The following is a 24310-nucleotide window of genomic DNA, read 5'->3' on the forward strand; positions in this document are numbered from 1 at the left end:
CTCCTCTATAAAATCAATAAAGTCAGACTGTTGCCGAGGCCATCGGAACGAGGTCTGAAATAGAACAGATGAATAATCCCCTGGACATGCCTGTTTTTCTTGACCCAGTCTGGTGAAGTACAGTCCCCAGCTGTGCCTTCCCACCTCTTCACTTGCCTGGGATCTAATTGCAAGGTGAATCAGATGAGTGACATGATCCAACAGGGAACTTTCTGCAGTGATGTAGTTTTCACTGAATCAGCTGATTGTGCAGCCACAAATGAATTGGATCAAGTTCCAAATCTAATATGAGAAATGTGGTGGTAGCACATAGTTGTGGGCACAGGGAGTGCAGAGTATCATCAGCTGGAGTTACCCTGAAATTAGATGCGATTTGAGACTGTACCTTTGAACTAGATTCCTTACTTTTAGATAGCTAACTTAGGCAGCACAAGTCCCATTTGAAATGCAGTAGGAAATAAGACAAACTTTTTGAAGTACATGCAACAAAGGAACCTTAACACACCTTTTTTTAATAGCATACTCATTATACTACTCACACATAAGGTGGAAAAGCTGGTTTCCATAGCCATCTGTGTCTGAAAGGGCAAACCCCACTTCATGGAAGAGTGCTCTAACCGCCACCCATTGCTGTGCCATGGAAGAATGCTAGAGCCATGGGACGGGGAAAAGAGGGAAATACAATATAATACAGAGTATTCCAAGGACTTGTGTACTTCACACTGTGTTCAACAAATAATTTTTACAGAAACAAAACATGAGCCATGACTACAGCGCTTTAAGATGCTCCCTATCTTTGACTCACTCCCGTCAAGACAAGTAGACTACCTTTTCCAAAATGTTGAGTAGGGTGTTGCCTGGGAAGTAAAGTTGGGTTGGAATCCTTTCAGGCTGAAGACAGTCTAAAACCCCAGTTCCCCACATCTCTGTGTTTGCTCTTACTGCAGGACTACTGCATAAAAGCTCTGCCTGTTTTGAAAGGATTCTACAATTCATTTCAAAACCCATCAGAGGGAAGGGATGAAAAAGGAGGGGATAAAACAGGCTCTGAGAACATCTACCATATGTCTTTTGTGAACATAATGGGGGATGATGAATGGTGAGGAGGTAAAGCATCCTCTGAGAATATCTAGCAGATGTCATTGAATTGAGGCAGAATCCAAAGAAAACACGCAATTCCTTAAAAGTAGACAGTCCTAAGTAGTAGATCAATGCTGACCTGCATCAGCTGCTGAAAACAGTTTTTGTGGATAGGGAAAGAAGCAGAACTCAAGATCCTGGAAAAAATTTTAGTGAAATAAGGAAATACCTAGTGACTGTAAAGCCCTGTGGGAAGAGGCTTGGTGTGCAGTTTTCATTTGATGTGTCAGAACTCTGCCTAATGCATGCAATCACATTCATTATTGAGCATGATTAGTGCTATTGATTGCATCTAGTGTTTCTGCACTGCAAACAGCAGTAGTATCTTTTTTATTTCTTGTTAGCACTCTTGTGGCGTGCCTGTGTTGCTCTTTTAGATATCTGCGACTCTTCCTTCACGTGTGTGCATGTGCCCTTTTTTGCTTAATTTGCGATCCAACCAGTTCAGAGTAATTAAACACTACTAGAAGTCCTTAAGGATAATGACTTGAGTTTTATGTGACAGCAGGAACAGGCAGAACGTGTCATATCCTGTGAGTCAAATCGTTATCATGGGATACATCCCATTGAAGCCAGCAAGATACTCGTACAAAGTGAAGCAGCAAGATACGACTGTGCAAAGGTCATGGCACATTCAGGCTCCTGTGAACAACTGATAGCTACTGATCTCAACAGGATCTAAGCGTGGAGAAGTGGTCAGCCTCCCATGCCATGCTGTGAAAGATGCCATCATAAGCACCATCCTGCACCTTCGCTGTCAGGCCACCTACTTCAGAAGCATGATGGCATTAACAATAAAAAGGCTCAGTCGGCCGGATGTATAGGGAAGCTCTGAAAATTTTCTATAGGGAGCGAGCGTGTCTGGGCACGAAACCGACTCACCTCCTAACTCGGGAGGCACGAAAGAGCTCAGCAGAACTAAATAAAATAAACTCCCGCTTTGAGCCGCCCTACCGGCCCTAAGCTGCCTGGCCGGACGCGGCGGGGCAGGCAGGGGCTAGCCCGCAGGGCAGCAGGAGCAGCGCCGGTCCCTCCGGCAGCCGGGCGGCAAGTGAGGCCAGGGCAGGGCAGGGCAGGGCAGGCGGGGCGCCCGCCCGCCCACCCACCCACCTACCTGCCGAGCCCGGCCGGGGCCGGGCACAGCTCGGGCCGCGGGCGCCTGCGGAAAGGGCCTGCGGGGCCTTCCCGCCCGCCGGGCCCCGGGCCCCGCTCCCCGGGCGTTGCATCTCCGCCGCGGGTCGGGTCGGGGCGGGCCGGGTCGGATGCTGGAGCCGGGACCGGGCCGCGGGGCCGCCGGCCGTCAGGCGGCGGCGGGGCCGGCCCCCGTTTCCCAGCATGCTGCGCGCGGGGGGCTGGCTCCCCGGCCCTGGGAGGAGGCGGCGGCGGAGGTATCCCGGGCGGGAGGAGGAGGAGCAGGAGCAGGAGCTGCCGCCGCCGCCGCCGGCTTCTCGCTCCGCCGCCGCGCTGCCGGGAGGGGAGGGGTGGCCGCCCCGCGCCCCGCGCCCCGCGCCCCGCGATGCCGCTCTTCGCCACCAACCCCTTCGACCAGGATGTGGGTGAGTGGCTCCCGCGGCGCCCCGGCCCGGCCCTCCGCCCCGGCCTCCCCCTGAGGTAACCCCGCGGCCGGCCCTTCCTCCGACCCCGCTTCCCCCCCCCCCCCCCCCCCGCGCCCCCAGCCCTCCGCTGCTGGGCTCGCTGGCGCCCGCCCGGCCTCGCGTGTGGTGGGGAGCCGGGGGCAGCAGCGGCGGCGGCCCGGGTGGGCCGGCGGTCACGGCGCGGCGGGGAGCGGCCTGGCCGGGGGCGCCCCTTGGCAGCGGTGGCTGCGGCCTGTTCGGTGACAGCGCGGGGGCGGCAGGGGCTGCTGCGCGCCCTGCCTGGCTTCCTGGGGCTGCGAGCGAGGGGGGCGAGCACCGGTGTGCTTGTGGGAGACGAGCTGGCCTGCTTAGCAGAAGTAACGTTGCAGCACAGCAAAACAAGTAGTGAGAAATGCTTGTGCTGGAGCGTTGCTGAAAGGATGAAAAGTGAAAAAGCACCGTCTACAATTGCTTCGCAGATGGGCACGAGAAAATTGTCAAAGTGTTTTGTATTCAGTGCTTTAAAGTGAATTCCTGTGGGAGCTTTCTTTTTCGCTTTCAAGTGAAACTTGACGTGCTGCGATCAGGTTTCATCCTTACCTTGCTTGTTCCAAGGCCAAACTAGATGGAGAGGAAATGTCTGGCTTTTACTCGACAAAAATTGTGCTTAATGTTGATGTGCCCAAGCCGAAGGTAAAATCACATATAGGCAGTTGAAAATTCGTTTTGCACGTCTGATTTGTGATTGTGTAATACGGTTTGTTTCCTACCTGCTGCTGACGTCTGTTTTACTTTGAGTGATAAAAGCTTTGTCTGGGGAACAGCATACTATGAAGGGGCTTTTTCTCATATTTGAATAAGTACCCTCCACACCCACCCTAGATTATCTTCTTACAGCAGTATAACACTGTATACGTTTCTTGGAACAAATGTCTTTAGTAGCCTTATACTTGCGATACCTTTCAACTACAAATACATTGTTTCTTTCTTAATGTTTATCCCACTTAAGAAGATAGGGCTCCAGTTCTTCCAGCTCTTGGAAAAAGATCAACTCAAAACTGTTTGAAAAGTATGTAGCTTTTGGGGGGCGGGGAAGGGTTAGTGCGTAAACAAAGGACTGCAACACAAATTCTGTATATGTGTTGTCAGGAATTCTTATTCTGTTGTATCTTAATAAAGCATAGCTCACTTTTCTTCCCATTTTGAACGGTTAAGAACACTTTTGCGCTGAAGACTGCCCTTCAATTTATAACTTTCTCAGTGGCAAAGTTGGTAATGACTTATTTTGAAAAGTAATAAATAATTTTTCCTAATTGTTTCGCTGTCTTCTAGTGTAATTGGCAGTTGAAAATGAGGTAGAAATTATTGCACTGCTTGCCAATTTTCCATGGACCATTAGAGGTTTAAAACATTGGTAATATTATCTGTGAGAATGACTTGAACTAATAAGATTAAAAAGTGATAGCTGAGGTTCTGGCAAATGTTCACTTGTCTACTTCCTAAAGCCGCTGTCTAGCAGTGAAGATCTGACTGCTTGAGTGGGTTTCTCTAGAGCTAAGTCTGATAGATGTGCTTGTCAGCACTGTAAGTTTCATAATGCAGGGTAGTAGCACCCAACTGTTGCTTCAGTGGGTTATTTGCTGTTTTCTAGGTGCAGAGGATGCCTTACCTACTGTGCTTGCCTAGTAGATATTTTTCAAAAGCATTGTTCTGCATACTGTATGAGCACAGGGAAATGACAACTCAGTCCCAAATTGTTCTTGGAAGAGCAGGTAGTGGGCAATGGGCTAATTTTCACCAGTAAATACAGCCTCTTTCCGTTGCCCCCTTTCATGGTGTCCTGGGGGAGACTGAAGGAGCAGCAGGCTGTTCAGTTGGTGGCAGCCTACCTTCAGGAGCCTTCTGCCTTTCTCCATCACTTAGCTGGATTTGTGCCAGGGAGATGGGAATGATGAAGTCTCCTGGAAAGTGTCCCTGGGCCCTTCTTCCCCGAGGCCCCTTGGGAATGTGCTATTATCTGGATGAACTTCTTGGCAGGCTTCATAAGATAACATCAGCTGTAAAGTAAGCTCTCTTGTTCTCGGGAAGATTCCAAAAGTTGTCAAGCAGTAGTGTTATTTTTCAATTTTTTTTTCTCCGAATGAAAGTCTAGTGCTCTGCCTTTGTTCTTGCCCAGCAAGAAAGTTTTCTTTTGCAAATCAGATTCCTGAAGCAGGGAAGGAGTCAAAAGCTAGTCTTAATTCATATGAATTTGGACATTGGTGTAGTTGTTATTGCTGTGATAGCTGTGCATTCTCATCTACTAGACAGCTAGTCAGTACTGTGTAATAGTTGGAAATGATTTTGGAACCATTTAGGATCATGGATTGCAGAGAACACATCTGGAACTAAATTGTTTTCCATTGTTTTGAGGAGCATAAGTATCTAAGTTCGGAAGGAGAAATTTCCCAGTTTGTCTGGCCAGTCATCAGCATTTGGCTAGTCCTGTTAGCATGCTCTGGCTGTGGAGCCTGGTCATCTGTAATAGCTTGCCATTTAGTGTCAACTTTGTAGAGAGATTTTGAGGGGTGCACTTCTTTTGGTGTGGTTGGCAAAAGAATGTTGTTTAAGACTACTGTTAAACTAATAATATTAATGAATGCTTTAAGCTGCCCAGAGATTTGAGGAAGTAAGCCATTGTCATCCTCGAAGAGTCCAAATCTCTGGATGAAGCCCAGATGCTTTTTGTTTCCTGAACCCTCTTTTTACCATATTTAGGAATATTTCAACAGGAAGGGATGCTAATCATTGGTGACACAAGTTGGTGTGGATTTTCACAATCAGGTCTGGGAACCTTTAACAGTGTGTCCAAGTAAGGAACATCAATACTGGAATTTAACAAAAGAAAAAACCTTCAAAAGACTGGACTGCTGAGGTTGTAATTAAGAGACTAATCCTCCATTTAAGAGGTTAGATTAATGGTGTTCTTATTAGTTTGATGGTAAGTCTGTTTGTGCCATATTTCACAACCCTAATCACAAAATTACTCCCAGAGAAATGCGGTTTTATCTGTAAGTTTGATGCAGGCAAAATAATGGTGAAATGTGCTTTACAAACCAAAAGACTGTCTGCTAATCTGTCATGACAGGCTAATTAGTAGTGTAGCAGTGGTTAGGCAAGGTTTGATGAAGAACTTACTGCTGAAGCAGTTCTGAAGTGTCATTTAGATGTTATCTCACAAATAAAATCTGTAAGTCTGGACTTAATGTAGTGCATACTTTATTCTAAGTTGATGTCAAGCATTGTGAACTTAATCTATGTTGTAAGAAGAGAACTGGAAGAACTTTTTACTCCCTGCTCTAAGCTTAATATTTCTGAAGTTTTATAAGCTGCAATAAATACAGGTTCTGGTATGAGCTGTCATAAAATCACACATGATATTAAGAGGAGGTGTTTAAAAAACACGAGGTTTTTTTGCATTATTTTTCTCCCTTGTGCCTTCATCCCTTAGTGTGCATTTCTTGCATATGCTTTGAATGTTAGACTAGTTCTCAGCGTAGCTAGTGTAATTGTTTGAGGTACCACAGGAGTGGGAAGAAAGAAAAGATGCAGGCTTACTATTTACAGTAATAGGAAATTAAGCAGGTAGTTTAGTAATGTAGTAGAACTGTCAACCTGATGTGCCTTGCAATGATTTTTGCCATTTTTTATTAACTATAGCAGTTATTGATCATTTTATGCTTACAACTCTTTAGATATTTAATAATACACATGAATTACATATGATTGTAGGTAAGTAGGAATGTTAAGGTACCACAGCTTATAGTTTGATGTATTAGAATGTAAGAAATGCTTTGACCATGATTCCCATGGTGCAGTTTCTTGTAATAAAATACTCTTGCTATTTAAACTCATTACTCTCTAGGTTTATCCCCTTGGTTAGTCAACATCCTCAAAACCATCCAATTACATGTCTCTCTGAGCTGGGCTTTTCTCTGTTTAGGCCAGGTTTGCCAAAAGGAGGGAAAATTGTTGCAGAGGAGATTCTTGACCCTAGGTAATTATGGAGGCTGCAGACTGTGAGTTACTTCTGGCTGCAAGGGAAGACGAATTACAAGGATTGGTTCAGCTTGTCATGAGGCTGGCACTTTTTTGCCCAAGCTGGCCTACTGCTTTCTCAGCGTTGTTTTAGGGAGAAGGATATTAACTGTGAGCTAATAGGGAGGCTGAGTGAAAAATGTGTGGGAAAGGAGCTATAGCCACCCCCCTTTTCAGTTATTTATAAATGTTTATGAAAAACAAGAACTTCTCACTAAAGCTACCTTTGGTGTGTGTTCTCAGTGAAAAATGGCAACACTGACAGGATAAAAATGCATGGAATACCCCTTCTGTATAATAGCCAACAAACAAAATCTTTTTCAGTAAAGAAAAGATTCATTCTGAAAATGAATCACCAGACTCAGTTGGGCTATTTGAAGCCAACATAGTGTGTTCCGTAGGCAAAGGAGTTTTTGTAGACTGTACTTTCCCAGTTAATTCTTTTTCTTTCCTCCTAGGGAAGAGCTGTCATTTTAAGTGCTTCCCCTCATTTCAGATGTGACAGTGTGCATTACAATATCAAAATTCAGAGGGATCAAAGTAGGTCTCCAACACGTAAAATCTGTTCCTCTGATAACTTTTCATATCAAATATACAGTGTTATTTTTAAGTCTCTTGCTGATCTTCATTCTGAAATGCCACTTCTACTGTGGCTTGGTTAGTAGGGCTCTGCAAATAGATCCTGGCACCATTTATTATTATAATATGCCTGTGATACACCTTGTTTACAGAATAATCATCATCATTCTCATGTATCTTGAATGTGCTCACCTTCCTCCTCTGTTGTAATATTTCTGGGTGAAAGGTAGTTTGAGTTCCATGGATTTGTTAGAGTTTGCCATAAGACGTCTAAACATCTAAATTATTTTTGCCCAGCTTGTCTTACTGTTTTCAGCATTGTCTTACCAGATCTTGAATCCTTTTATCTTCATACTGCTCCTTATTGAGTTGAGCGATGTCTGTCTTGGCTAGGCTGCCTCATGCATGGTGGGATCCTACATAGTCTTCTGAAAGACTTCTGAAAGAATGAGTTGAGGTGGCCTCATGTCAGCTCAGTCACCACTGCTTGCTTTTGCCTTGGATCAGCTAGCAGTGCTTTCATGAGACAACTTCTACAAGTGCTCCCATAAGGACTTTTTAGGAATACTGTAAATGGGGATACAGTTAAACTGAAGAAATTGGTTAATGGCTTTACTGAAGTTGATGGTTGAACAGGGAATTCTAGTTTCTTTCTATGGTGTCATTGCCTGTTAGAGGCTATTTTCAATCTTGTCTAAATGGAATCTGGTTGGACATATTTTTCTGTGCTGTTCTGAGCATGCTAGTGAAATGCAGAGTGGTTAATATTAAAGCAGTATTTGTTGTAGAATGGGCCAACAAATGAGTTTGTTCATTTTATTTGAAAAACAAAAAGAGCAAAATTAATTACTTTTAACTTCGGTGTTGTAGAATGGTATGTAGTCAGAATTTCTTGGCAAATGACTGCAAAAAGAAAGAAAAATTTGCAATCAGTTTCAGTCTTTCAGGACTATTTAAACTATATTTAAGAGATGAAGTAGTTACATTTATGTTTTTATAATGCTTTGGAATTTTTGCATTTCTATACAGAGTGGGAAAGTTATTTATTTAGCCTTGGGAAGAAAACAAGACTTTCAGTGGGAGAGGAGGAGTAAAGGCTGAGAGGAGTTTTGAATTTTTTGTTAATTCTGTGGTGCTTACATTGATATCATGGATTTTTGAGGATTTTTTATCATGCTAGAAACTGGTTGTAATTTTAGTCTGTGAGTGAAGACTTTCTTTAGCCATTCTTTTGAAGTCTTTCTGTAGCCATTCTTTTCTTTGTAACTTCAGTTACTAAGAACTTCAGTATTTCATTTGAGAGATGTCCATCTGGGGAAATGGAATTATGTTCATTAATGTAGTAAGAGCAAATACCAACTAGAATGGTTATAAACCTTAGTTTGCTAGGATATTCTGATAGTTTTTACTCATATTTGTTTTACCTGCTTCAAATTATGTATATTTTAAGTGTTGGGTTTGGGGGTGTTTTGATCTGTTATGTTATTTCTTGAAATTCTAGGTAGTTTTAACATCTTTGAGACTTTGTAGCAGAAAAATAGCTCAGTCCTAAGATTGGATTTTTTTTTTTAAATAAAAAAATAAAAATCTAAAGCTTAGGAAGCTCAAACCTGCCAAAATTTCCCTCTAAAAATGTTGTTAGCAATGGGTAGTCTTTGTTACCTTAAGAAATGTATCATGCTATTCACTGCAGTATCCCAGCATTGATGAGAACATTTACTCTTGCAAAATTCTAGTAAGTTGGTAAAATGCTATTGTTAAGTTGCAGAACTAAGGCAGAGAAATCAAGTCACTAGCATATATTTGCATGGAAAATCTGCAGCAATATTTATATTTCTCTTACCAGCACCTAAACAGTCAACCACTAAGTTTGGCAGTGGCTTTTTTCAGCATTATTCTTCTGTCTAATAGTACTTTATAAATCTGATGATAAATTTCTTTTAGGAAAATTATGAATTATTAGGAAATTATTATTTTTTCTTATGAGAAAAGCTTGCATCTTCTGTCCTAAAATGATCAACTGCAGTTGTGTTTTGTATGTAGTAGGGAACTTCAAATAGAATCACAGTGCAAATATTTTTGCTTTGGATATAATTTTAAAATAATGCACAAAACCAGAGAAGAAAACAATTTTATTGATGCTCCAATCTTTTTCAGGTTTGTGTAAATTGGAGGGAAATGGGACCTCAACAAAATTAACAAACTTTACAACACAAGGAGAGGCTGGTTTATTTAGGTATCCCAAAAAAGCCCATGCAAAAGCCGGTGTACTTTCACCACAACCAAAGTATAGGTAAGGTAACTCATGTATTTAGATCTTTCTGGCCTGGCTTCTGATCAAAAGGTATAATATTGTTTCCTGGGTTTTTGGTACAGTATTTCAGTGAGACTAGACAGCGTGTATACTGAGGAATGGTGTTTTCTTTAGAAGGCAGATGATGTTCAGGTTTGTATAAATTTTATTCAGAGGCTTAGTTGGAAAAAAAAAAAAAAAAGGAGATGTTTGGAAGTATGAATTCAGCATCTAGATGTTTCCTTTGAAGGAGATCATGTTCTAGAACTTACTGAGAAATTTTGAAGATACAGACACAGATGAGATTTGTATCAGGAGATGCATTTTGCTTCAGAATACTTTCTGAATTATTTATTTTGTATGTGGTTTATGATTACGTTTGTGTGGTTGAAGCACCATTTCTGACTCGGGAGTTACAAAGCTGTAAGTGGTTGGTTGCTGAAAGGTGTGTTGTGAGGCAGTACAACTAATGCTTACCTTATTCTTTTTTATGTTTTCCTAGGCATCTGCTTTTTTAGGTATAATAATATATTAGAGACTGAATGTTGGGCAAGATGGAATTGGTCTGGCTCGGTATGATTAGTGTTATGAGTACAGAAGCAGTATAAAGGGAGAAGCCTAGTGATCCCACACTCTGTGCCTTGCAAAGTGGGTGAAAAATGTGATATATTGGTTTTGTGTGTCTTGCTTTTGTTTTAGGAATTAAATAAATTGTTGAAGTTACTTAGAAAGGTATTCTTAAATTGTGCAGAATCGTTGTTATTATTGTTGTCCAAAGAAGCCATAGTCCTAAGTATTCTTTTCAACTGAAACTATGGTGCTTACCACTTTGCGTGTCTGTCTTTGTGGAATTAATTGTAAGAAAATAATTTAAAATAACTCCTAGAAAATTAAAGGTGAAAATTGAAAACCTGTAATGGAAAAAAAAAAAAGGAAATAAAAAAAGTGGTCGTAAAAAAAATTTAAAAACCACTAATTACAATCTGAGGCAATGTAGGATGTTATAGTCTTGCACTGGTTAAAGTTCCTACATTAACTTGTAGGCCTTGCTTGCACTAGGAAAACAATACCTTGAATTTGAGTGATAGAGCTTTATGGGAGAGCGCTGTTTCGGAAAACTAGAGACAAAGTTCAATCATGTATACATCTGTGTCGCATAGTCCTGTTTTCCTTTGTGTTTGACACAGCATTAAGAAGTTTTAAAGAACACAGATTTCATGAAGGAGCCAGCACTGTCTTTAAAAGTTGTTTTAGTGAAGTCTGAAATGTTATCTGATCCTGGCTTGGCATTCACTAAGTTGAATAAGATTTTGTAGCAATGATGAGGTGGAGGGATAGGGTCTGAAGTAAACATTAATATTGCTGTGGCAGAATTATTTTTGATCAGAGATGGAAGATGAAGAACATTTCTAGTTTAAGTTATCTTCTATATCCTGTGCTAACCTATCCAAAGACTTTAAATAGAAATGTCTGCTTTTCCCTCCCTATCGGAGTCCATGTTGGTACTAAGATAGAGGCTGATAGTGACATGTCAGCTGTACCTGAAGGCTGGTCGGGTGCCAGCTATTAGTCAGGGTAAGCAAATACTGAATGTATATGAAGGTTTTTTTGGCTGTGAATGTGTGCCTCAGATTAGAAGAGGGAGGATTCATGGATTTTAAGTGATAGTAGTGCAAGTAATTTAACTTAAGTAGCTTTAAGTCATAATTTTGTCTGTAAAACACTGATGCAACACAGGAATTTTGTCAAAGCATCTTTGTTGCTCCTGTTCCCAGAGTGGTCAAAGGTGATAGTCACTTGCTAATGCTCTGACAGAGTTAGCGGCCTTTTTTGTGGATAGTGTCAGATAGTGTACTGCTAACATTCACAGTATGCCGTTAACTTTTAACTGCCATTGTTTAAGACAGAATTTAAATAAAAGTCTAGAGGCAAAATGTTTTTTCTCATGTCTTACAATTAATTTTATTATCCAAGGGAATTAATAGATGCTTGTTACTACAGAAGACAGAAAGTACACAATGAAACTGGGTTTCAGACTGAAATTTAGTAAGAAACTATCTAGTGTTTGTTGGTGGAGAAAATATCCTGACTAACGAGGGGGGAAGGTGTTGCAAGCAAATGGCAGGTTTTATACAGGACTAAGTTCAACTTCCAAGAAGGAGTGTAGCTGTGATAGAAAACTTATAATTGTACTTGTGGAAAAATTTGCAAAATATTCTTACTGAGAATTAAAATGAAGGTTGTAATTGGTGTGGTTGATATGGATCAGGGATTTCATCAGTCACCATCTGATTTTTAGTTTTAGCCAGACTATTTAAATTAGCATAAAAGACCATTCATTATTTTTAAACCTTAAGCATGCATTATTTTACTTTTTCGTTTGTAAAAGACATAACCGATTGCTATGCCATTTCTCTCTGATGACATTGTGAGGAAAGAAGGATGAATTGTTGCCAAAAGTGCAGACAACTGTTATGTAAAATAATGGAAAAGGTTGAAGTTTGTTCCATTGGATTTCTCAGCTCTGACTGCTGAAGGATGTGCTAACTGAAATACAGCATTAGGCATGAGCGAGCAGCGTGGGTTTGTGAGGCTGCATGTGAGCTCTGAGCCTGGTGGGAACTTAAGGCTCTGGAGAGCACTGTGCAGACACACTTTGACTGGAGCTGGTCCAGCTCCAGCAGAACTGGCAATGAACAGAAACAGTGGAGTCCTGGAACTAACCTGCCTCCATGTGCTCTGTTTTGTGTGTCTCTGGACTGTGCTTATCAGCTGTTTTCACTTTTGGGAATGTTGTGTAGGCACACCTTCAGCTCAGGTGCAACTCCACTTATGCTCCATGTTTCAAAAAAGCAGTTGCGATGCCTCAGACTTGAGGCAGGCTTTGGTAGCAGTATAGGTGCTGTGCTCATGGCCTGTGATTACAGAAGGTTGTCTTGGCTTGTGATGGCTCTATGCAAGGCATTCAGTTTAGGTGTCTTACCATGTGTGGCACAAGTATTCTGCCTACAGATGACTGAGAGCTGGCTATATTAAAGTGATAAGTAACAAGCAGGGAAAGCATAATGCATGGTTCAGCTATGGGGTTTTACTTGCCTTTTTTTTCCCCCTATCTCATTTGCTTGTATTTTTCAAGTATCCTCAACTAAAAACCAAAAATTCTGGGGTAATGAAACAATGTTCATTGATATAAGCAGGGTACAGTCTCATTGCTCTGTTGTCACGTTTTGGTATTTTTAACTGGCATGCTGAGTGGATTCTGCCATTATGGTGTTCCTCTCAATTTTTGCTTCACAGTTGACATGTTTCCTTTATGAGCAAGATTTAAAAATCAATAATTTCTCTCATTGTTAGCTATACTAGTCCTAAGCATGATTTGGAACAATAGTAGATGAAAGAAAAATAAAGTGGTTGGTTGATCAGCTGGTATATCTTAGTGCTAGATGCTAGCATGGTGTCTACTCAGAATTTTTCATATTTTTGTTGATTATGACTGCTTTTTGTAATCAAATAAGTTTTCTGCTTCAGTTTAGAGAGAAGAGGCAGTGCTCCTTTACTTTACCTGAGAGAACATATGGAATTGTAACTAACTTCCATTTAGGATTTCCCTATACTGCTTTCCTGTTTTCCTTGCATCAGGCAGTACAACTGATGTGTTATCATTCTAGTTCTATATGGCAGTGTTTGATTTCCCCCCCCCCAGAAATACTTTGAGAGCACATAACCATAGAGCTTTGCTTTTCTGCATTTTGGTTCTGAATTAAGAAACTAATTAACTGTAACCTGACTTCAATTTGTAGGACAGAGAAACTCAATTCATAAAGACAAGCCATCAACTTTGGGATGAATAATTCATTGTAATATTTGGAAAGTAAATGTTTTGCTTTGTCTTTCTCTTCTTTGCAGTCTTGCAAATGATAATATGGATAATGAATCTTTCCTGGCATATAAGTTTTTATAGAAAATCTTTGCTTCCTTTCATAAAACTAAGTAGTCTGAGACATTCTCCGAGGGATGGTATCCATTGCTGAGGTGTATTTTGTGTTTTGTAGATTAAGAGGTGAATATTAGATGAAGCAGGGATAGGAAACAAAGTTTGTGTACTATTCTGTGCCCATTCGCCTTCTGTTTGGTGAATAATGGAACTGCTTGTTCATTCCCTTGTGCTCTCCAGCACTGATCTGATCTATCAGTGTTTAGATAATCTTCCATTCAGCTGCAGTGTAAGGCTCAGTTTCCGTTAACCCTTTTATTTATCGTTATCCTTTGTGTACCTAAGCTTTTCTGGGGGAGAAATAGGGAGGCAGTCTCTATTTTTTTTTCTGAAGTGGAATCAATTTCTTCTACACCTGCATTCTCTATTTCTTCACTCTTCAGCAGGGACTCTTCTTGTCCTAATTCAAAAGATTTGGAAGAAAGAGTCCCAATGGCTTCTATCAGATTAGCTTTGGTTTAGCAGTCTCTGTAGCTGAAAAGATATGGTGGAATATATCATCCAGAGCAGAGGTGAGAATGGGGAGATAAAAGTTTAGTGATTATTAATGAATTGTTGAATTCTCCTTGCTGAGTTGTAATACATAGAAAGGAAGTGCAAGACACAGCAGTTTAGTGTCTGAGAAAGTGGTAAATGCGGTTGTATCTGACTGCAAACAGTGAACTAATGCTTTGGGTATTCATATCCTATTAACTTCACAGTTCGAAATGGAAAAAAAAATCTGCTGGTAGCTGTCATATTCTGGGTATATCTTTATTATGTGGGAAAACAACCCCCAAACATATATTTGCTTATGAGTTTAAATTCATGGCCACAAGTGAACATTCAAAAATTAAAAAGAATTAGGTATCACAGTTTTAATATATGAATTTATTAAATATAGGGATTTGTCATACATTTAGCAATATACAAAGAGGTAATACTGCAACATTTTTGTTGACAATTTTGTTAAATTATTTTATCTTTTTTTTTTAATTTGTATTTTGATTTACTTATACTTTATTCATCAGAGAAAGCAACCAGTGAGATGAACACTGCAGAGGACTGGGGCCTGATCTTAGACATCTGTGATAAAGTTGGACAGTCACGCACAGGGTAAGTGACTTCAGAATTTCCTCCCCAAACTTTGTTAATTTTTGTTATTGCAGTCTTAGATAAGAGGAATGAAATTTTTGTTATCTTGTATAGACTTTTGCAACAGCTCCATTTAACTTAAGTTTATTACAAGTAAAAGAAAAATCTATGGATTTTATGCTCAAATATTTTGCAATTCTTTCTTTGGAGATACTAGCCAACCTGTTAAAATTAGGACTTGCGTACAGCAGCTTTTCACCAATGTAACAGAATAAATAAACTGGTACGTTTTAGCAGTGTCACTGTAAAGCCAGAAGACTTCATGAGGTATTTTTCTTACAGTATCATAATCTAGGTTGGAAGTGACTTCCAGAGGTCATTTAGTCCAACTCCTCAGCTCAAAACAGGTCTAATTAGATCAGGTTGCTCAGGACCGTGTCAAGTCTTGAATGCCTCCAAGGTCAGCGTTTCCACAACCTCTATGGGCAGCATGTTTCAGTATTTAAGTACCCTCACAGTAAGTAAATAAATAAATAATCCTGCAATCTGATTACAATTTGCCCTGTTCCAACTTGTCTGTTACATCTTGTCCTGTGCCTGTGCAGCTCTAAGAAAGTCTGGCTGTGTCTTCTATTTATTCTCTGATTAATTAGTTGTAGAAAGCAGTAAGGTCCCCTTTTAGTCCACTCTTCTCAAAACTGAAAGCAGCTCTCCATCTCTCCTTGTATGTGTCTCTCCTCTGACCATCCTGGGAACCCTCCATTGGACTTACTGCAGTGCATCAATATCCTTTTTGCACAGGGGAGCCCCAAACTGGGCAAAGTACTCCAGATGCAATCTTACAAGAGCAGAATGGAGGGGAAGGATCACTTACTTCCTTGGCCCTCTTGGCTCTGCTGACCACTTGTTTGACCCAGAATGTGTTTGGTTGTCTTTGCTGCCAGGCTGCACTGCTGACATCTGTCACCCAGTAGGACCTGCAGATCCTTTCCTGTGGAGCTGCTTTTTAGGTTGTCAGCTCCTGGCCTTTGCTGGTGCAGACCATCTGAAATGCAATACCTTGCCCTTGCTCTTGCTGAACTTGACTAAGTTGCAGTCTGCCCATTTCTCCAGCCTGTCCAGGTCCCTCTGAATAGTAGCCCTGCCCTCCAGTGTATTGATTGCTCCCCGCCAATTTGCTGTTGTCAGTAAAGTTGCTGAGAGTGCACTGCCTCCCATCATTCAGGTTATTAGTGATGACATTTAGCAGTGTTGGTCCCAGCAGAGATCCCTGAGGGACCCCACTAGTTGCTGCCCACTAGCTGGAATTTGTACCACTGGTGACAACTCTTTCAGCTTAGGAGGCCAGCCCGTTTTCCACCCACCTTATCATCCTTTTATCCAGTCCATATTTCACCAGTTGAGTGATAAGGAGCTTCAACTGTATGTCGAAACTTTGCTAAAACCAAGGTATAAAGCATCTGCTGCCTTTCCCTTGTCTTCACCATGAGACCACCAGTGTCTTTGTCACAGAAAGCAACAAGGTTCTGTTTCTTCCCCTTGTTTTGAGAAGCTATTCCCTCATATCAGGGCTTTGATAAATGTACATTTTGAAAATGTGATATTAAATTAAACACATCTTAATATGGGCTGCTAATGCTTCCATTATTGATTCTTTACTGAGCTCTCTCAGAGAATTTATGCATGGACTCATTTTTTGGACATGAAAAGTTAAAGTATAATTTGAGTGAGCAAACAAAAAATAGTTTTGGTGTATCTATAGTGTTTATATTCAGTGTAGTATTAGGCTTTGGAAATGTTTTAAATACATCTTCTCCAAGCATTTCCTGTAATAATTCAGGTAAGGAATAGCCTCAAAAAGAGAGTTTTGCCATTGCTGCTGTTTAGTGGAAGTCTTCTCTGAGAACAACTTGGATTGCCTTGTAAAACTGCAGGAAACAGTATGAGATGCCAGACAGCAAATTTCCACCTGGGACTTTTGTTCCGAAGGACAGGTTTGCAAATAAGCTTATTCTTTGGGATTAGAGATGGTCTCTAGAGGAGTACTTATAAATAGCATGGCATATTGTCACGACCCAGACTGGACAGACCAGGGAGTCACCCAGACTGGACAGACCAGGGAGTCATGTTTAATTCGAAATTCCCTCTGGCTAAATTAAGGTGAAACGACGCCAAACAATCAGTTAAAGATTTTATTCATGACAGAAGCAAACCGAACTGGGGAGGCGTGGTAGTAGGTGGCAGGGTTTCTCACAACAGGAATTGGCATAAGACTACTTCTGTAAACTGTGTAACCATATACATCAATTCACAGAATAAGGAGATCCCTCCCATTGAGTCACGAGGTTCAGAGCAGACCCCTTTGCTTCCCCGACTCCTCCTCAGAGAAGGGCCCAGGTGTGGCTAGATCCACTCAGTCTCAGACTTGGTCAACGGTTTATATCTTGAAACGGATGAGGTGTAGGGATTGTGGAAAAGGGAAAGAGAGAAGAAGACAGAGAGAGAAAAAGGAAGAGAGAAAGATTTCACCGGTCCTGGGTCCAGCATTGGTTCAGTCAGCTGAGGGGTCCAGTCCCGGTGGGCTTGCACACCTGGGGCTTCAACTTGTGTCCTTTTATCATCCTTGCCCCTCCTTCGGGCGGGCACCCGAACTCCTCAGGTTAATGAACAGTTTGTGAGCCTTTCGGCTTGGGGGTCATTTGTGGAGTAACTTCTCCTTCCCTGCAGACACTGCCATTGTTTGATCTTTGTATCATCAGAACAGGGAGCTGCGCACCCTCCAGCATGCCCTCCCCCTCCTGTTGCTGATGTCTGAGCTGATGGGCTTTTCACCTTGGCTCCTTGCTGTGCAGGGTTTGTCTTTAAGCAGAACTTGCCCCACTACAATGTTTGAGACATTAACTCTTTCAGTCTCTCACACATATTGAGACTTTTGTACTGTTATGTATAACTGTAGTTAAGATAACAGCTGGCAGGTTGTTAATAATGTTTCATATTAGTCTGTATGTGTAAAACTGCTCCTTGTGCATGTTGATGCTGAGCCTGTATCAAAAACTATATTATTAAGGCTTCAGTATTCTGTTTAATCACTGAAAGCATTTCCACAGGCAAGACTTAGTCTCACAGCAACCTAGCCTGAACAGTGCTCAAATGTATGTAGCTGCAAGAGACGGCTGCTTGGGATCTTCTGGTAATGTGCAGCTAAATTTCTCTGGGACAGCTAGAATTTCTGTTATGATTTATGGTTTTTGTTTGTTTGCTTTTGGTTTTTTGTGTTTGTGGTTTTGTTTTTTTTGGTGTTGTTTTTTTTTTTTAATAAAACAGTGGTTTTATCCTGGCTATGACTTTAATCTTTGTATATTTACCCTGCTTGTAATAGGCTGCCAGCTGACTCACTGCTTTAAATTCAGATTCTGTTAAAACTTGCTGATAGTGGGTTTTCTTTGTTTTGATGGATTATGTCATGCCATAGCAAGGTAAAGCAAGACAAAGTTCCCCATTAAGAGGTTTAAATCAGATATGCTACGTTGTTTGAAATTCTCATTCAGTTTAAGTTCCTGTGGCAAGGATGCTAGTCTTCTTAATTGGGATCTGCTTTAATCTTTTAACCAATTCTGGTCCAATACAAGCTGTCTGTTACTATTCTTGGCAGAAATTTAGATTATAAAATCTCTGATTTATGGGTTTTCTTTGTACCAGTCTGTAAGCTCCATTGCATGCCTGCAGCATTTTAGATGTAGATCATCTTACACCTGAAGCCACAGTAGACTAGAAGGACTGTTCTTCATTAAGTGGCAGTTTTTTGTCCCACGGTGTTACATGGCACATTGTCTCAATTAAGTCTGCCAACAAATTGTTTGTACTCAGACTAATTGTTGGAAACCTTTTATGCTACAAAGGTGCTACATTTTCTCTTAAGATAAATTAGCTACGATTCAGGAACAGAATTGCTACTGTTAATTTTTACATTGCAATACCATGGATACAGAGAATCACCAATAGCTAAAAATTGTACCTTTCTTCCCTTAATCCTACCAACTAAAACAGGTTTTAGCAAGTTAGAATTCCACTGAATCTCTCTCTTTGACTAGTCTCTCTTTTTTTTTTTTTGTGAATTTCAAAATCTAATTTATTAGAGTTGATGCCAGAATTTTCATAGAAAACACTGGAAAGAGTAAATTCAGTAATGTTTTTAGTAACATGCCTGTTTACAATAGCATATATAAAGTATTGCCATATGTAGGGTGGAATTGACTTGATACTTCCTGCATGTTTTGCATACCAGGTTCTTAAGATGATCTAAAATTTGTCTATGAGACAATCAACACATTTTTTTAATCTCTGAATTTGTTTTAGGAACTCATACGGCTCAGCAGTTGCATATTACATTGTTTGCACCCCTTTTTTGGGGAATATTGGTAGTTCAGTGAGCAAGTTGCCTTTTCAACATGGAAACATGAATAAAACAAAGATTTTGCCATTAGAGGCAATCTTTTTTGCTGTTTTTATACAGCATTATTGAAAACTTGTTTATTTTAGAAACTTTTATCATATTTGACTGGCATTTTAAATCATCTGACTACAGGAAAGGTATAGATTTTTGCATAGTGTTGGTTTTCTGCAATGAAAATGCTTACACAAGTGAATCTATAGTTTATCAGCTCTGAGTAAAATAACATTATAAAATTTGAATGATGTATTAAGCAGAATAAAGGGGAAAACTAAAGTCCACATATGGTATATTTTAGCATGAAGCACCCCCCTTTCCTCCGTCAGTTCAGTGCTAACCAGTTCCTAAGTCTAATTCTGTTTGCATTTGGCTTTGAGATGGTTGTACCTTTTGTATTAACTTAATGAGACATATCAGTCTTTACATCTGAAACTATCACAACTTCAGTTTTTCTCCAGAAAAGTTACTTAATAAAAACGACAGCTGAAAAAAAATGAAGTCAGTGACTGGGAGAATGCACCAATGGTTGAGAAAATAGAAATGTTCATTGCAGCACTCTCTATTGGGGGTGGCTATTGAAAAATTGTCATTGAGAAATGGTTTGTCTACATTGCTGCTTGCCTAACTTTGTGCTGATTCCTTATGGATTAATCACTGCCTCAGTGAGTCAGTATTCTGGTAAGCTGATTCTTCTTTGGTTGTTTTTGTGCCTGTTCATACAAGAGAGAACAGTAAAATTGCTTAGTTGATAGTCTTCCAAACTACCTTATATATTTTTTTTTTTTCCCCTCAAGTTACCTAATCTCAATAGCATTTTACATAGTCATTGCAGTGTATGTCTAACAGGCTGACCGGGAAGCTCTTTGACTAGCTTGTTTCTAAAGGAGCAAGGAGGAAAATTGAGTCACCTGTGTAGTCTTGACAAGCCCCACAGTCAGTTACCTTAGACTGTACATCTGTACATGAATAATAAATTCCTGAAAATATGTGATATGTTTTATGCAAAGTAGTATTTTAGATTCCAATTGCTGTCAATTTTGTCTTTGTTAAATAAAATATGATACTTTTTTTTTTTTTTTACTTTCTAAAACTGAAATTTATTGTGAATGTTTTCTGGATATATTAGTATATAATACCATAGCTTCAATTGTATCTTGCCCTATTTTCCCCCTACTGATTTGTTATTCCCACTTACCGTGCTGCCTCTGAAATTTTGATTGTAGAATCATTGGAGCAGAACTGCAGCCCAATATTTGTATAGCACGGTCTGGAGAGATGCCTAATAAATAGATAGAATTCTGTTCTCATAGGGTGTGTGCTTTCCCTCTGATTTCTGCATAGTGCTTCTCATAATTTACAAACTAAATTGTATGATGAATTAATTTGAAGTAAAAATAAGGATTACAGTTCTGTCTAGAATAGGGATTCTTGGTCTGTGTGACTAAACATTGGTAATCCTGGATTTATTTTTTGGTGTAGATGTAATCAAAAGATTTTTTTAAACATTTGAGCATGTTGAAACATTAACACTCAAATATTGATTGTTTCTGTTAAATATATGAGCAAGTAGATTTTTTTAAAATTTTTTTAAAGCATTTTTATGAATTACTGAGGGGTTTCTTGTGGGGTTTGTTTTTTGTTGGTTTTTTTTTTTACCTTTTCAAAATTGTTCTTGACACATATGGAAGTTCATTTGGCTTGAGGCTTTCTTGTTACTTTATTACTTTTTAATAAGACTTTGGATTCCTCAATAAAAAAATCTTAGGCTAATGGTCCTGTTCCTGAACTGCTAAGCTCTTGATCCTGCACCCTGCCTTTATAAATACTGTCTTAATAATTAATGGACATGCACTTTTTTGTGCTTGTGCTCATATCACATTGATAGTCCTACTCATAAATTAATTGTTAAAAAAAGCAGTTATTTCTGAAAATTTTCGCATGTATTCTTTCTCAATTAAAGTGAACATATGAGAAGTCTTGGATAATTAAAAGATAAAAGGCAGTGCTTGCCTTATAGCCTTCATTTGTAATAATTGGTTATATGAAGGTATACACTGAGTGATATGTAGTCTTGCTGTGTGACAGCATTTTCTATAATTAGTACTACTAAACATGAGGTGGACATTTCTGTAAAATGTAGACACTGCCAAATATAGTATAGCCAAGCAGTGGTGTAACTTATACCTAAGTTTCATGTTAGTTCTTGGATATCAGTTCAATAGAAAAATAATTTTGCTTCCAAAACCAAAAAAAAGTTACTATAAATACTCCAGAAATGCATAAAATCTCTTAGTTTAAATTTACCTTCTCTTTTCTTCTTTCCCTACTTGCCCTCTTTCAGGGTTATCTTTTCAGGGCTATTCAACAGATAATGCTTGTACGCCCATGATAATTCCTACCCCAGCCTTGCTCAGCCTTCCACCACGTTTAAAAACAGAACAAAATAACAGAAAGTCACACAGATTTTAATATGCAAAACTGTGTCTGAAACTCCCGTTCAAATTCTTTCTTAAATTTCCTTTTCATATTATTTCTATCTACCACAGCATAAGTAAAACTTGAATTCTGTATTTAATTGTTTTGAAACTTTGATGTAGAATGTCTAAAAATTTTTTAGCACTTGTTGGTTCATTGCATATCTTTATAAATGTTATTCGGTAGATTAAAAGAGACTCTGAGGAACGTAGTGGTGATAATGTAAAAAAAAAAAGTAGCAAAAGGGTGTTGGTAATCAGTATGTAAGCAAATGTTGTTACATAGGTATGTGAAATACGGAGGAGTAGGTGCATGGACTACAGAGAATTACAGTTCTCTAATTGTAAGGGATTTTGTGCATTTCTGGAGTATTTACAGTAATCTCTAACTACAAAGGTAATGTAACTTACTGGGAGGTTTTGATAACTAAGCAAGCTAGCAATCCTACAGATAGAAGTGGCTACAACTGTTAATGGTGTTAATTTTTTTTTTTTTTGATGTTGCACTTATAAGCTACTAAATAATTTACTGAATGTGTTTAGGAGAGCTTGCTGTCAGCATTGTCATGCATTGTCATGTGTGCAATAGGAAATGTTCATTCCATTACATTTTTTAAAATCTATCTTGTGTTTTTAGGCCTAAGGACTGTCTCCGTTCTATTATGAAGAGAGTGAACCATAAAGATCCGCATGTTGCTATGCAAGCATTAACAGTAGGTTCTTTTTAATGTAGTGCTTTTCCTTCCTGAAAAGTTATATTGCAAAAAATCTTCTCTGAGTTTTAATCTTTCTTTCTTTAGCTTCTAGGAGCATGTGTTTCAAACTGTGGTAAAATCTTTCATTTAGAAGTCTGTTCAAGAGATTTTGCCAGTGAAGTAAGCAATGTGTTGAATAAGGTAATGTATTGCATTGATTTATACAATTCATAGAAAAGTGAAATCAGACAGAGAATTGAGGTAATCTGAAAGTGGAATGGAATCTGCTTTTGGAAGACTGGAAATCTGGTGGCAGGGGGAAGGATACAAGATTACTGGGAAGACTGTGGCTGTGAGAAAGAACTTCCTGAATGCCACTTCACACTAGAGTTACTTATGTCTTCTGTTTGAGGGAGGTGGGGTGTCGTGTGTTAATTTATAAATGTACAAATTCATTTTCACGTTAAATTACAGCAATGAAACACTAAATACAGAGGTAGGCAAATGCAGATAATACAGGGCTTTTATATAACCTTGTTTTACTTTATTTTGGGTCTAGTACCTATTGTACTAGTACAAATGAAATGCTGGTGTACTATTCTCCCTTTCTAATAAAAATATCCCTCACTCATACACTTGACTTAACAATAAAGTGTCTATATAGTTTATATTGACAGTAACATGAAATTATTTTAAATTAAGGAATTAAGAACAGATTCCTACATTATTTAACTAGTTTTGACTATTCTTGCAGGGTCATCCAAAAGTTTGTGAAAAGCTGAAAGCCCTTATGGTGGAATGGACTGATGAATTCAAGAATGACCCACAGCTTAGTTTAATATCTGCTATGATAAAAAATCTTAAGGAGCAAGGAGTTACTTTTCCAGCTATTGGTTCACAGGTATATTAAATTTTGTGGTTGTTCTTAAAGGGTAAAACAAATTCTTTTTATCCTCAGTTCTGTATTTTACAGTTGTAGTTTTGAATTCTATAATATATTTGGCAAACAAAGTGACATCTCTTTTGTCTTAATAAAACATTCCTTTGAGGGGTGAAATGCTCTGCTTTAGATTTTTATATTGCAGATGAATACAAATCAAAATGGTGAGCTTAATGAATTGTCAGTTTCTTGTTGATTTCATTTTTACATCTTTCACTTTTGGCTAGGCTGCTGAACAGGCAAAAGCAAGTCCTGCTCTAGTTGCCAAAGATCCTGGTACAGCAGCCAACAAAAAGGAAGAGGAGGATTTAGCTAAAGGTGAGTGCATTTACTTGCTGACCTGATGAATATATTGGTAAATATCAAATAAAGCAGGAACAAATGCTTTTCTTCCTTCCTCTATGTGAATAGTATATTTATGGACTGTGGTTATGATTACTATTCCTTTCTTTTTGTACCATTCCTGGAGGGTTAGAGATTAAAACTATTCTATGGGTAAAAAATGTGAAAAATTCCTGATTTTTACTTTTTTTCCCTTGCCAAATGGAAACAACACAGTAAAAAATCTGCAAAATCTTATGTTAAGGACATGCTCCACTATGGAAATATTTGATACAAGTACTGCAGTTGGATTTTCCCTCTTCCTGGGGCAAGTGAAGCACATTCATTTGCAATTTAAACATTTGATGGAGGGAGAAAATAAGGATTGTAGTATAAGTTGTACGTAAAGTATTTTGAGTATACTACTTTAAACTTTTATTCTTTTGAATACTGCTTCTGTAGTATACTTTAGGTCTTTGATTGCTGTAAGCCTGAGTGGCTGTTAAATATCTCACTGCAGTCCCAGTTAACAAAACTAGGATGGTTTCTTCTGATTTACTGTTATACTAAAGCATATTTAAAGGTCATTTAATGATCCTATACCAGATGTGTGAAGAGTTATTCTTAGAGTGGTTTGATCTTTATGGTCTAGACACTGTTTTTTGAGGTGAAACTTCAGCAATGTAAAGGCATCAAATG

The 24310-nt window shown here is 39.3% G+C and overlaps 1 protein-coding gene across 3 annotated transcripts in view; it reads left to right on the plus strand.

The window, feature by feature from the left end:
* The first annotated feature begins 2530 nt into the window (after positions 1 to 2530).
* The window catches only part of STAM (signal transducing adaptor molecule), a 39649-nt gene continuing 17869 nt past the window's right edge, over positions 2531 to 24310 (plus strand). The window contains exons 1-6 of one of the 3 annotated variants that reach the window (XM_052803569.1): positions 2531 to 2696; positions 14668 to 14752; positions 22293 to 22368; positions 22456 to 22551; positions 23105 to 23251; positions 23518 to 23608. In XM_052803569.1, coding sequence (XP_052659529.1) covers positions 2657 to 2696; positions 14668 to 14752; positions 22293 to 22368; positions 22456 to 22551; positions 23105 to 23251; positions 23518 to 23608 — 535 coding nt within the window. In that variant the 5' untranslated portion in view covers positions 2531 to 2656. Of the gene's footprint in view, positions 2752 to 13387; positions 14170 to 14667; positions 14753 to 22292; positions 22369 to 22455; positions 22552 to 23104; positions 23252 to 23517; positions 23609 to 24310 lie in introns of those variants that run through there. The other 2 variants (XM_052803588.1, XM_052803579.1) reach the window with 2 other exon arrangements.

This window comes from Harpia harpyja, chromosome 1 (assembly GCF_026419915.1).
Source record: "Harpia harpyja isolate bHarHar1 chromosome 1, bHarHar1 primary haplotype, whole genome shotgun sequence".
Taxonomy (NCBI): Eukaryota; Metazoa; Chordata; class Aves; order Accipitriformes; family Accipitridae; genus Harpia; species Harpia harpyja.